This window comes from Mustela putorius, unplaced genomic scaffold (genome assembly GCF_011764305.1).
Source record: "Mustela putorius furo isolate JIRA1106 unplaced genomic scaffold, ASM1176430v1.1 tig00003898_pilon_pilon_pilon, whole genome shotgun sequence".
In the NCBI taxonomy this organism is placed as follows: Eukaryota; Metazoa; Chordata; class Mammalia; order Carnivora; family Mustelidae; genus Mustela; species Mustela putorius.
In genome coordinates, this window is record NW_025422047.1 from 26,710,980 (window position 1) to 26,726,084 (window position 15,105).

General features: G+C 37.2%; 1 protein-coding gene across 2 annotated transcripts in view; it reads right to left on the reverse strand.

The window, feature by feature from the left end:
• PRKD1 (protein kinase D1) overlaps positions 1–15,105 on the reverse strand; it is a 328,405-nt gene that overhangs the window by 51,372 nt on the left and 261,928 nt on the right. For both annotated transcript variants that reach the window (XM_045067697.1, XM_004755158.3), the window contains 4 exons: positions 5,612–5,822; positions 5,374–5,451; positions 2,788–2,992; positions 1,222–1,345 (listed from right to left, as the gene is read on the reverse strand). In XM_045067697.1, the coding sequence (XP_044923632.1) occupies positions 1,222–1,345; positions 2,788–2,992; positions 5,374–5,451; positions 5,612–5,822 (618 nt within the window). The remainder of the gene's footprint in view (positions 1–1,221; positions 1,346–2,787; positions 2,993–5,373; positions 5,452–5,611; positions 5,823–15,105) is intronic.

Consider the following 15,105-nt stretch of genomic DNA (forward strand, 5'->3'; position numbering starts at 1 on the left):
AGTCAAGTATTCTGGCCTTCATTAGAAATGGAAGAATTCTGAATTTTACAGAAGAACTAAAAAATATTTCATTGGATGTCAAGTCTGACTCCATGACATCAACATAACAAAGTCAGGGAAAGGCATCAAGCTCTATGTTCTCTTAAGTCCACTACAGATCTAAACTTCCATGATCTGATGATGAGGTTCTTTCAGTCTAGGGATATGCTCCATAATTTTAGGGTGTGTGTGTATGTGTGTGTGTGTGTGTGTGTGTGTTGTGTCTGTGTCTGTGTCTATGTGTGTATGTTTATGTATATTCATCTTTTTAGAATAGGAAGACCTAGCAGTATTCTTGGTCTCAACCAAAACTAATCTTAGACTGGTCAAATATATTAGATATGTTTTAAATACCATATGTATGCCATGTCTAGGAAGAACTAGAAGATGATATTCAATTGGATCCTATAGTAAGTCATATAAATCTCTCTTCAGCAGAGAACACTGTTATTATAGATAGAGTAATTATGTTATGGGTGTCTATCTACCTAAAGAAATGTTGGTGATCCTATAGATAGGAGGTGAGGAGGAAAACAATACCAGTAACTGAGAAAGATGCTTATCACCAAATGTCAGTAAATTCAAAAAAATGATGATTTTTTTTCTCTCTTACACATATGCACAATCTTATTCATCACCTATTAGAAAAATCTGGAGTAGTGAACACCTCAGACTACATTTTAAAATTTAAAATATATGTCTTTTATCAAATAAAATACAGAACTACTGTATTCCCAAATAGGTCAGTTTTTAAGTGAACACTTAGGGATTTAAAAGTATATTAACAGTTATCGTTGTTTTTTCTCTCCCTAAAATGTAGTAGTTTTTTTTTTTTTTAAATTCTGAATCACAAAGGAGCATTCTGAAAGCACATACTGTCATTTCCATGACTGCTATAAAATGACAGGCAGACATTCAAGTTGTTTGGAGATCATCTCAAGTAACAGAGGTAAATGACTTTGTTTCTCTGAGATTGCTGTCTACAATTTCTTCTAACTCAGTTGCTTGCTTAACTACATCTGACATCTAGAGACTGTTAATGTGTTCTACCTGATCCTCCACCATGCCTAAACACAGCTTTGCTCCTGGTAACTCAAGTCTCCCGTGGTCTTGACAAGGCATTAGCAATTCTTCTAATGAAAGCTAGGGAGCCACGAGTCAGCTGTGGGCTATAGATCTTACCAGGGTGTCCTTGCTGGTGTAGTGGACCATCCACCCTTCTTTCAATACTGTGCTGCTTTTCCTCTTCGTGTGTTTGACAGACTGCACGACTCTCATGAGCGGGATATTGTTGCTTGTTGATGGACTTGCAAAGTCAAAATATTTTGGGAGAGAAATGTTTTTAGATACAGATCCTTTCCTGCATAAAACCTTATTTCAGCTATTTCAGAGTGAAAATCAAAAAACATTCAGATCCCATTTTTGGTGAAATGCATTGTCAGAATACCATGGTTCAGAATCTGGATTAGTTTAAGTGACAGGCACTTCACATGTACTCTTTAAAAATCCCAAGGGAGGATAATAACCACCTTAGTTTTTAGGTTGAACCACATGGTGTTCAGTTTGCAGGGAAACACCAGATAGATTACCGTCTTAGTGTACTGAGACCACGGTATTTGGAATACACATAAAAAGTTTATTTGCTTATTATCACAGACTACAGGCAAAATATTAATCATGTGCATAATATCACAGAACATGAATTTGAGTCTGGATAGTTTCATAAAAAGTAGAATCTGCTATTTAAACTCTCTTAAATAACTATTGTTCATAGAATTATGCTGATCCTTTATCTCTTTGCTTTTTCCTTCTGTCTCTTCCTATTTTCTTCCTCAACCACTGTGCATATATGCAAGCACCTTTTCCAATATTCCCCCACTTGGAAACTACAGAAATGTATGCCTTCAAGAGACAGTTCTGTCATAAGACTAATATTTTTCAGTATATTTCTTATGCCATTAAATGGAAAAACTCCAACTACTTTATTGCTCCGCCCATGAACAATTTCAGTTTGCCAATAAATATGGCATTTGTAAAATGGACACCAAAGTCTGAATACATTTTATAACATAAATCAGAGGCTGGAAACTTTTTTTGCAAAGGGCCAGGTGTAAACATTTTTAAGTTCTGCAGAAGACTTAACTCTGCCACTGAGGTGCACAAGCAGCCACAGACAATATGAATGGTCATGGCTATGTTTCAATAAAACTTTATTATGAAGCAGGCAGCGGCCTCATTGGCCATAGTGTACTGATCCCTGATATCAAAAATGGGGTTCATCTAGTAATCAAGAAGGATAGATGATTAAATCCCAAGTATAAAATTTCACATACTTCTGAAATAAAATACAGAACAGTGAGATGTAGACATAAGTGATATTTGTATAAGGGGCCAGCTATAAGATAGATAATGTCCACTGAGGTTAGCCCCTGATCTTTGCAGGTCCACACAATGAGCTATGAATCATCATTAATTTAGCAGTAAACCTGTGGCTGGCAAATATGAGTAACTCTCACATGCAAAAGAAAAGAGATCACAGAAAGAGGCAGCTAGGAAAGGATGCAAACCTATACCTCTCTAGGGCCATCCAGACCTCCTAACTCCACTGGCTTTCCTCTACAGTTTATAGCACATTCATAAACAAATCAAGCACACACTTTAAAATTTCTTCTCCAACAGATAAAAATAGCAAAGACTCTTAAAGAGGAAATTCCCCTGCTGGAGTGAGACCAGGAGTGCAGCTCCCACCTGATGGTTCTGTTGGAGTCCTCTGGGTCCGGGTCTGGGTCCTGCATTTCCCCACTGTCATTCTGGCACTCTGCCATCACCACCTCAGCATCTTGAACCATTGCCTCTTCCATGTCATCCATGAGCCCACTGTTCCTTTCACTGTCATTGTCATCACTCCCTTCTTCCATGACCACATCAGACTCTGCCCCAGGGCTAAGCAAATCTAAAAAATTGTTTGCATCCATGAAGATAAGCCTGGAATCCTAAAGTCAGGGCTTAAGAGGGTTAGGCAATCCTACAATATATCAATTGGAAGCCCTAAAAAATACTTATTTCAAGAATTTATCTTTCCTTTTTAAAAAAATTTTAGTTCATAAATATCTGAAGTTATCAGAGGATGAACAGATAATTTTACAACCAGATGTTTCTTTTTCATGCCCCTAAACCTAAAAACATGAAAAGACATGGACAGCCATGGTAGGAAGCCAAGTGCGGGATAGAAGCAAAATTCTAGGAAGCAAAGCGATATCAGGAATGAGTGAGGAGGAAACTGGTCTATTTCAGTAGCATAGCTTTGGTGGGAAAAAAGGGATACATGGGAAGATGAGGGAAACTTTCACATGCAAGAAAAGTCAGGGTCATTGATTCTTGCTATTCCAGTAACTTTTTAAGTCACGGATTCCAATATATCAAATTGGTCACATAAGCAGCAGTTTTTAAATACTTAAGATATTTGATATTTTAAGTGATATTGAATCCTGTCATCAAGCATTTGGTGGTAATGTAATAAATTATAATTGCTGTTGGCCCTTGAACAACATGGACTTGAACCATGTGGGTCCACTTATACAAATATTTTCTTCAATCAATACAGTACTGTAAGTGTATATTTTCTTACTTACAATTTAAATAACCCTTTTCTCTAGCTTACTTTATTGTCAGAATATATTATAGAATACCTGTAAATACAAAATGTGTGTTAATCATCTATGTTACTAATAGGCTTCTGGTCAATAGTTGGCTGTTAACAGTCAATATTTTGGGACCCAAAAGCTAACAATCAGATTTTCAGCTGCCTGGAGGGGAGGTAATGGGTAGCTAAGCCCAAGCCCCAAGTTGTTCAAGTGTTGACTGTACTTACTAATGCAGAGTCCTTATTTTAAAACTGGAAAATGGACCAGGGACTGCAGCCTGCTAAGTCTGAGAAATTCATATTTTTACCAAATTTTTCTAACTGTGTGGGAAAATGCAATTTCAAAGTAATCAACAATATAAAAAACTGCACTGTTTCCCCTTAGTTCCAGTTATCAAGAACATACTGACATTTCCTGGCCTGAACAAAGTCAATTCCACATGCCACAGAAAGTAGGAAAACTGCCAAGTTTTCCATTTTGGGAGCTAATCCATGAATCTCCAAGGCAGGAACTGGTAAAGAAATGCTTTCCTTGAGAGATTTCCCCTCTTCTTCTAGGTACATATTTCTTCTAGAGAAGAAAGTTCTAGAGTAAAGATAACCCTTTATTTTCTTCAGAGTTTTAGCAATAAAAATATTTGTTTCTCTGGCCTTCTGTCCAACATTTCTTTCTTCCCTCAGAGGAATCACAAAACTGGTATTAAACTGAAGGTATAAAGCAGTCTACCATCTATAGATAAAGTTAGCCTGGGGTACTAAATCAAATATTTTGCTAAAGACTCTATTAGGAATACTACTTGGGAAGAAAACATCAATTTTTCCTTTAGGACATTGTATTTTTCTTTCTTTTTTTTTTTTTATTTTTTTTTAAAGATTTTATTTATTTATTTGACAGAGAGAGATCACAAGTAGATGGAGAGGCAGGCAGAGAGAGAGAGAGGGAAGCAGGCTCCCTGCTGAGCAGAGAGCCCGATGCGGGCCTCGATCCCAGGACCCTGAGATCATGACCTGAGCCGAAGGCAGCGGCTTAACCCACTGAGCCACCCAGGTGCCCCGGACATTGTATTTTTCTTAGGAGTCCTTCAGTGTTAATTTTTATAGTTGAGTTTTCCCAAAAGACTATTCCCAAGTATAAAAAACAATATATATTTTTAATTGACTGAATTAAAGTTCTTTTTTATTATATTGAGGATTCAAATTAATAAGCATACATATAATGGAATTAACTGGGTAGAAGAAGGAAATGGGTGATTATTTCTTGATGGGTCAGTCTCTGATTCTTCCCTCCCTTGACAGGAAAGATAGATTAATCTTTATCCCAGTGCTTGGAATGAGTAGGATGGAGAAAAAGAGACCAAGAGCTATAACTTGCAGGCATTCCAACATTTTCTACACTTCTGAACAAACTAGGAAAGGAGTATTAAGAAGAAAGCTGAGAAAGAAATTCTGGACATCCAAGACTTCAGTACTGGCTGTGCACTGCATAAAAATCATGCAAAGCTCTTTGATTTCAGTCAAAACTCAATGACGAGCCCTTTTCTAATGTAAAATAGGAAAAACTGAGCCCATAATTTACTTTGGGCTGGGTCACATGTATATGCACAGGAAAAAAAAAAAATCCTGCCAAGTCATTAGGGACACACTCTTGAACAGGGCAGAAGCACAGATGTGACGGTTGATCTTTTGCTTACCTCCATTAATGGTCACTTCACCAAGGCAGTTGTTGGGCACTTTGGAGGCACAACGTTTGTGACAGTTGAATCTGCAATCTGATTGTAACGATGTAGAAGGAAACAAAAACCAAGCACTTGTCAGAAGGAGAAGTTGTGGACTAAGTGAAAGAACAGTGACTTCAAACGGATGAGGACTACTTTCTAAATCAACGTGTGGCTGGCGACAAATGTCCAGGGGGGACAAGATCCTTCTCACCTTTGCACTGAAGGCCCTGCCGAAAGAGGCCCCTGAGCAGCTTCTTGCAGTACTGGCACACGGTGGGCCGGGTGTATGAGTGGATGACGAATGTGTGTGGCACTTTCACCTTAGACATCAAAATCTTGTCGAGCTGAATTGGTCGTCCAATGTATGACTGAGAATTTGACCTCTTCTCCCGACCAATAAAGGACTCAGATGGTGACTTTTGCTATTTTTGCAATACAATAAAGGATAATAAGATGTAAGAGGTGCCTTGATTTATATATACATATAAACATACAGATATATTTATATATCTATCTGTATAATTTTTTAAATTGTTTTGTTTTACTGCTTAGTGATGGTCCATAAGGAAATGAAAGAAATAAACTAAAGCCGTGTTTCTGTTATTTAATATAATTTAATACCCCTTCTATTTCTCATCTGAATTACCTTATTTTTATAGTCTAAAAAGAAGAGAATTAGAGATCAGAATATTTGAACCTGATTTCCAGGACTTTCAAATTTGGGGATTTTAAAAAGTAACAATTAGTTGTAATATAGAAGTATAAAGTTGAAAACAAACACACAATGGTACTTTACCCCACTACACATGTCATTTCATTGATGTTTTTTGAGGTATGACATGTACATGGTTAAAAAAAGGCAAGGAATTCTGCATATGACATCATTAAAAAAGTGCTTACAGTTCCTCTGAAGTTCCTCAAAGAAAAAATAAATGTGGCTTGGTATTATTCCTCAACAAAAGAAAGTTAAGGGTTAAAATGATACTATCATTTTATAATTAAAAACAAAGCAACTAGTGGACTATACAAGACACACAAATATGGGTGTTTGGTTATAATTACACATCTGTGCACTCTTGTGTTTCATTTTAAAATTACTTAATCAGTCCAGTACATAGGTTTTTTCTCTTTTACTTAAATGAATTAAAATTAACTGTGTTTCTATGTTTTTGGGCAATTTCATGTAGCTCTTGATATCATGGAAATGTACTTAAGAATTATCAGAATAAAAGAGAAACTGAGTTACTTTTTAATAGTTATAAGACTTACAGATCTCGTGTATTAAACTTCTACCCTCAGCTATCATTGTGTGAGACACTTACAAGATAGGCTTTGTTATCTAAAGTCAAGGTATCTAAGCCCATAAAATTTAAATATATTCTTTTGAGTTAAATGCCAGAACACGAAATTCCATTTGTTTGCCTCCAGAGCCCTTATATTATTACCTTACTCAGCTTCTGATTTGGAATGGCTACTGACAAGATGAGAAGAAAATCATACTTATGTAAATTTCCACCCATTTCAATGCCTATCAGCACCAAAAGGTAGCAGGATTTGTTACCAAATGGGGGTATTTTGATTTGCAGATTTACTAGCTACAATAAAAAGAAATTTGAGATGAAGTTCTACATAGGGATAAATTTATAATTACAATCCTATAAAAGAAAACTATAAAGGATAATTACTCTGGAAAGTTCAACTCTTCCAGAGAAGTTTAAGGAGCTTATAATGATACGCCAAAGGTTTGCCAGACCAGAATCACGAATATACCGAATAAGTATCTTCAATGGAATTGAAAAATAATTAAATCCATAGGGTTAGGTCTCAGTTTTATGTGTCCTTCTTTAGTAACTGTAGTTAACAGGCCAGTTTTAAGTATAGACTAAAATGAAAATTGATATTTTTCCATAGTTGGAAAGTTTCAACACTCAGAATAAAAGTTGATCTGATGTCGCATTTTATAATTTTCTCAGATTTGGAAAATCCTATGAAAAGCTGACCAAATCACTCCTCAACTATTTTCCTTAATTTAAGACACCTAATTCTAGGCTATGGTAACAGAACCCATTTCACAAAGGACTATTTACCGTGGAGCAAAGTCAGTCAGAAAAGCAAGAGGCAATCTGATAAATTGAAATGTCTTCTTCTTAGCCATCACGGTAACATTCACATCAACACTGCCTTAAACTACAAGTCATTTCCTTTATCACCTTCAAGGCAGGATTGCATCCGGAATTTTAAAATGTTATGTGAGTTTATAGAAGAGAAGTTAGCTGTCACTGTAGCCCAGAGACTGTATTATACACACATTCAGGCAATGGTGAGATTCACACAGTTGCATGTGTGCTCGGCACAGAATAACAACTCAAAAATTCTGTAATTTATAGTGTCAGAAATTAGGACTTCAACAGCACTTAAAATTTAATAGCAATTTAAGGTTTTAATAGCATTAATAAAGAATGCCCTCCTGGCATTCATGACATTTTAAAATTAAAATCAGCTAGCATCACAACCAGAAATATGTATCATTACCTTTCTTATAGTTCCAAATACATTACTTAATTTCAATGTGGCCTATTTTCTAAATTAAAAAGTAAAGCTTTAAAATCTTGAGTTGGGTTGCATGCATGGTGACTTATGTGGGAACTGATCTACTGCTGGAAAGAGCTTGTGTTGTCTAATTTTACTAGACAACACACTCTCTGGGAATGGAAGAATGGGAAAGGCTTTGGAAATTTTGTTTGCAGAATTATAGTCTATGTTTCTGGAGTGTACACACACACACAGAGATGAATGTGTTTTCCCTTATGAGGATGCAAATCTCAGAAGCTAAGACGAAGAAAGAAGACTGGGTCATTATCTGATAACTCAATAAGTGCTTATATTTATCCATTCTTCAATCAAAATGCAAAGCAAGGCCCTCACTGATATACAACAGACTGTAAAACAAACAAAAGTCTAAGAAATAAGGCATTGCCTGTAATACACATTCACCATTGTTTATGTAAATTTTAAAGAACAAACTTTTCTGTAATCCTGCCAATCATCCCTTCAAAACCGCTTCTAATGATGTGAACACAAACCAAATATTCCCAAGGATTTTCAGAATCAGTGATACATTTTCCCTTAATAATTAATATTCAGTTACCACTTTAAACCAAAAAAAGTAATTTCAATTGTGTGAAGTTTTATTTGAAGGTATGTGCACCAAAAAGCCATAATTACAGTTTTGTTTGTTATATCAAGTTACAGAGTAGGCAAAATTTAGAAATCGGTAATGTTAAAAAAAAACGATCCTTAACAAATTCTCACTGATCTGAATCCAACTAGCTTAGTCTTTAAAATAACTTCAACATGAAATTAGACTTAGCCGTGAGTCAAAGAACCGGGCTTTTGTGCCTGCTGACACATTGTCATACAAAACAAAGAGAAATAGTCTTGTCTCATTTCTTCCTTAACTTCATTTTATTTTTTTATTTATCTGTATAATTACCATGTGCACAGTCCTTTAAGATCTTCCTTCTCTCTCTCTCTCTCTCTTTTTTTTTTTTTTTTTTAAAGTAGGCTCCATGCCCAGATGGGGCCAAACACAGGGCTTTGAACTCATGAAACTAAAATCAAGAGTCAGATGCTTAACGACAGAGCCACCCAGATCTGCCCCATAAGATCTTTCTTTAAAGTTAACTCTGATAAAGGGAAAAATTCTTCTTTACTCATCAATACTAGTGGAGGTTTTACTGGGTAACTAAATGCTGCTTCAATTATCTTCCACTGTTACTTGCTGTTCCAGCTTGCCACCATGGATTGGGTGAACCTGAGCAACCTGCAGAATGATTGTTTTTTTTTTATGGGAATAGTGAGGAAAGTGGAAACGCTCTGCAAAGGGAACAGCTACATTGTGTTTCACTCTGCTTCATTATTGTGTTCCCAGCAAAAACTGGCTCAAAACTCACAGAGCAGATCTCAAATTCCCTTCTCTATAATTATGGCAAGCACATACAGGAGAGAATGTACTTCTAAAAATTTCTACATTTCTACATTAGCCAGTGGTATTATGAATTGTTCTCTTCCTGTGAAGAGTTTAGATCAAGTTACAGGTGCGCAGCTTTTGGGAGATTCGACACAACTGCGAAGTATGGTATTGGGATGCCTGTGTATAAACGATGTGATTTGGCAAATTGTACCTGATGCAAAGTGTAAAGATTTCTTCTCTGTTCTCAGTGTAAGATGTATCACATCACAGACCGGAGAGAATATGAAAACAGAAAAATTATGAAAGCTGATTTTTAAAGCCAGGATTAGAGATGAAATAAAGATTGCAGAGATTAATTTTTAAGTCTACAGTATTGTAAAGTATCTGTAGTATTCTTATGCTAAAAGTATTCATTTGCAATTACCGCCAAAGTTAAAACTACATGCACTGAACACCTACTCACATAGATAATATACCCAGCTTCTCTACAGACTGAACTTGTTTTTTAACCTGGTATGCTAAATTAATGACTCAGCAAGTTTGGAACCTTCCCAGGAAATGATTGCTTAGATTACATTATGGAAACTCCAACTGCCAGCCCGTCTTTAACATTTAACAGGACTCTGAAACCATTTCCCAACAAGGTATATTCCACTTAGCAGTTGAAAATGAATTCTCTGCATTAGTAAAGCTAGAAAACAGAGGAGGAAGAGTTGCCTTTCCTTGTCGTTTGCTGATTGCCAAAGATGTAAAAATTAGACATAAGATTTTGGAAGATACACCTCACTTTACAAAATGCCTGGTTCAAATGAAAATTTCTGCAGTGTTAATATATTTATATTAACTAAAATTCACTTCACAGCCTCATATTGGGAATAGATTTGGGGTGACATATATACCCCTTGACTTAAGGAGAACAGAAAAGTAGAGAATGCTTTAGCATACATGTTGACAACCTTCTTGGACTTGTCTCAATCATTAGGCAATAGATCCTAATAGATACTAGGAGAAGGACACTGTCTTAATCATATTTGTCCTCTGTTAATGGAAGAAGTGCCCAGTACATGATAAACAAAAACACTGCTTGAACTGAATGGAAATAATGTTTTCAAGAAGTAACTACATGAAAATAATAGATGTGACATTTCAATAGAGAAATTCAAGTACACACTATCATATAAGGCTCTTTTAACAAAAGTGGTTTTTTTTTGTTTTTGTTTTTGTTTTTTAATTTGAGAGAGAGAAAGAAAGAAAGAACAGGGGGACAGGCAGAGAGAGAGAAGGGGAGAGGGAGAAGCAGGCTCCCCACTGAGCAGGGAGCCCAATGTGGGGCTCAATCCTAGGACCCTTAGATTATAACCTAAGCCAGAGACAGATGCTTAACTGACTGAGCCACCCAGGCGCCCCAGGTCTCTTTTTAAATGTAGTATTATATGGGTTGTAACTTTGACGTATTTGCTTTACAGGATTTCAATTTTAAGAGAATACAGTTGGCTAAGGAATGTTTTTCATTGCAACTGCTCTCTGTACTTATCTGCCTGTTCCTTACTCCTACTTGCGTATCCAACACAAATACAAAATCTGTCAGAACTCTTCTGCTCTAGAAAGGGAGGGACAGTTCAAATACCTGTAGGTTGCAATACAGAATTTTATCAGTATCAATATCAGGGATGTAATAGGGAGTGGTGGAGACTCTGGAAAATTGGAGGAAGATTCAGAATAAAAAGAATGGCCACTGTTCATACACTGCTGATAGCTGCCATGTGAGCATGTGGCCTAGTGTTGTCAGGCCTCTCCGTTGTTCAAAACAAAACAAAACAAAACAAAATCTAGTTGTTTTATGAAATAACTCTATTTCTAAATGTTGGCAACCCTGGAAAAAATTTCATTGTGCCTGTCAATTCACTTGGGGAATAAACCTGGTCCATGGAGATTCCCAGATCTGTGAACTAGACAATGACATAAAACACTTTCTTTAAACTTTATACGTGCCAAGCTCTTTTCATAGCACTTCACATTCACTAATTTATTTAAACTTCATGCCCACTAGTGTTATGACCCCCTTTTACAAATAAGAGAACTGAATCTCAGGGAGGTCACATCATTTGGCCCAGATCACACAGCCTGTTGGTAGCGGAACTCTGAATTCAGGTGGTCCTGTGCTGGGTAATAACAGTGACTCCTCTTCCTCAGCCCCTCCCAGCTCTCACATCCCCTGGTTTTATGCCAATGTGAAAGCAGAAGGTATTTTCTTCCCTTCACTTAAGTTATGATGGAAGAATTCTTGGGGGGAGGGGAAGAGTGAGAATAATTAAGTAATAACATGTTCTGCACATGCCAAAATGCAGTGTGAAAATATTGTGAATCTCTTAACCTTGACCTACAGAAGAGACTTTCAACCAGCTTGTCTGTGCTCAGAGGAGAGCATCTGAGTCATGCATGTTTTCTAGAACAGAATGACTAGATGAATAAACAGCTTCTGTTATATGAGCATCACCCAGTTGTCTGCCTACTTTCCTACTCAGGTGCTGTTATACTTAAAAGATATGAGCACAGCTATGTGAAAGCATCCAAACAAACATTAATCCTTTATTTCAAAAGTTTTAAGATCTAGCATTTTGGACTATCACTCCAAGAACTGTGCGGAATAGCGCCTTACGATAGTTCTCTTTTCCTGCCAACATGATTGATCTATTCAATTGAACAAGTGTTTCCTGGGGCAAATCTTATTTTTTTTTTTCTTTGAAGATGTTATTTATTTATTTGACAGAGAGAGATTACAAGTAGGCAGAGAGGCAGGCAGAGAGAGAGAGAGAGGGGGAAGCAGGTTCCCTGCTGAGCAGAGAGCCCGATGCGGGACTCAATCCCAGAACCCTGAGATCATGACCTCAGCCGAAGGCAACGGCTTAACCCACTGAGCCACCCAGGAGTCCTGGGGCAAATCTTACCTGAAAGCCGAATTCAGATGCTGCAGGACAGAGAAAGACCAGTAAATAAATCTCTGTGCCCGGTAACCTTAAATCCAGTAGAGTTCTGGATACAAAATAACTTACTATCAACAATCACAATATGTGCTCTTCCCTTCTTTCTGCATACCGGGTTCTGCTTTATTCTTTAGATTTCAGCTCATATGTCACTTTCTCCAAGAGATCTCCAGACCACCCAGCCTACTGTTCACTCCCCATTCACACTCTATTACTCTCTGGCACGCCATCCTATCTCCTTCAGGGCTATTACTGCAGCCTACGACTGTCTTATTCACCCACTTGGATATTGGATTTTTACTGTTTCCTTTCAATATAATGTAAGAGCCATGAGGAGAGCATCTTGATGATTTTGTTCATCACTGTATCACCAACTTCTGAAATGCCATCTTGCATAGATTAAGTGCCCATATATACGGAGGTTCCAAGAAAAGAGAAACCACCCGCATGGTGGAGGCAAAGGTGGTCATTCAGAAAAAAGGCTTCCTGAAGAATAAGCATTTCGTGTTGACCCTGACGTGAATCCTGCCATGAATATGTTGAGACAACTTGGAGATTTCTTTTACATACTCTGATACCTCTTTAATCTCTCTTTGAAATGCTTATCTAACCCTACCCCGAGATGCTGCCAGTAAAACATCACTGTGAAGGCACAGTCTGAGGCTGACCACTTTCTTTCTCTCTTTTTTAAAAAAGATTTTATTTATATATATATTTATTTATTTGACAGAGACAGAGAGCACAAGTAGGCAGAGAGGCAGGCAGAGAGAGGGGAAGCAGGATACCTGCTGAACAGGGAGCCCGAAGCGGGGCTCGATCCCAGGACCCCAAGATCATGACCTGAGCCGAAGGCAGAGGCTTAACCCACTGAGCCACCCAGGCGCCCCTGAGGCCAACCACTTTCTGAAGCAAAAAGAAACGATCAACTTCTCTCATCACCATTTAGATGAGCACACTACATCTCACACAAGGAGTGAGGGATTTTCCCGCACAGACCAGTTGTTGGGTAAACGATACACATCTGAAGACCGCTGGGAAAAGGAATTCATAGAGGAACAATCATGTTTCCATGCCCTGTACTCCACTGAGTACAGGGAGGTTAGGGTGTTTGGCGACTTGATTGTTCAGTGCTGTTCTGCTACAGTTCTGATTCTACATCCCTTGAACTGTCTGCCAAGTATGCCAGATAAATGAGTTTGCCTCCTCACTCAGTTGGATACCCTAAATATATATAGCATAAATAAAAGCTAATCAACACCTTTTCATAACAGTGAAAAGAGTTGCTATATGGCAGGAAAAAAAAAAAAAGTGTGCCCTTGCTTAGTGGTGACCGAAGCCATATTTTACAGTGGAGAATGCATTTCTTAATGTTGGTTGCAATTTGTGAAAGCTTTCATGGTAATAACATATATATGTATAATCTTGTATTAAAAATACAAGGGGGTCTGGATTTCCTGAGTGCTAAAATAATCGTGAAAGTTACATTAACTTTTTTATTGCATTACTCTATTTTGGGTGAACAGAAATGAAGGGTAAAGAAGCCTTACTATCTGCTTAAGCAATCCACCCTTTGCACGGAAAGCACCAGACGGTTCAAGAATTGTTGCAAATTACATGCACTGTTCTTTCAAAATGTCAGTTACCAACACCCTACAAATCGTGGGCTCTTGGAGGAAAGAGGAAACATAACAGAAGATAACCTCTCTTTTTACTTGAAGGCAATGTGACCTTAATGCCAGGCACTCTAAATTTACACAATAAAAAAGGAGCACTTTCACTGAGGAAGAAAATAATTTTGCATGTCAACAGTTTCTTCTCTGGGGCTTCAAATGTCAGAGTTGGTCTACACATAGAAAATAGAGCAGAAGGTAAATAGATTATGTGGAAAAATCAAGAATAGTGATGTCAGGAACATCCATTACCATAGTATCTGATCCTGCCTAAGTTGACAGGGGCCTGCTCTGGGTTTATGAACTCACAGGAAAGCTGAATGAAATGATCTGGAAAGAGGCTGTCACACTGACTACTGCCTTAGAGACACCAAGGAAAAGCTGGAAAAGCACGCCATAAACACAGTTCAAGGCTATAAAGGTTAGCCTCTCCCTTCAAAAATAAGTGTAACTTAAGGCCTCATAAGGATAATTTTATAGTGTTTTATAGACTCTTAACCTATAACAGTGAATGGTGAACACACAGCACTGTGTGTGTGTGTGTATGCACACTTGTGCTTCTGAAACATGGTAGAACCAAGAGCTAGATTTTAATATAACTCATTTAAAAAAGAGAGAAGAAGATGAGACTTTTTCCCATCAATTTTGAGTTTAAAAAATACAAGAAAGCACAACCTCAATACAATTATACCACTCAATAGTATTTTCAATGCTCAGCTACAGAAAAATAGTTAGCACCCAAAACACTGGGCTATTTGGGGCAAGAGTATATTTGTTCCTAACTTCTGGACATTGTTTCATCTTGCATTTCACTATATTTATTATCAAAATGGTAATATTTTCACTCTTCTTGAGAAGGAAGAGAGGAATTCATCTGATCAAATAGAATGGTAGAAAACCATGTCTAATGATTGAAGTAAAATCACCTATCTAAATATTTCTGAGAACACAGATAAAATACGTTAGAATCTGAATTATTTCTCAAGTTTCTGGAAGTGTAATTCATAACACCAATTCTAATCTTCCATTTTCCTCACACTTCATTATTATTTCTCTTAGACAAAACTTCACTTTTTTT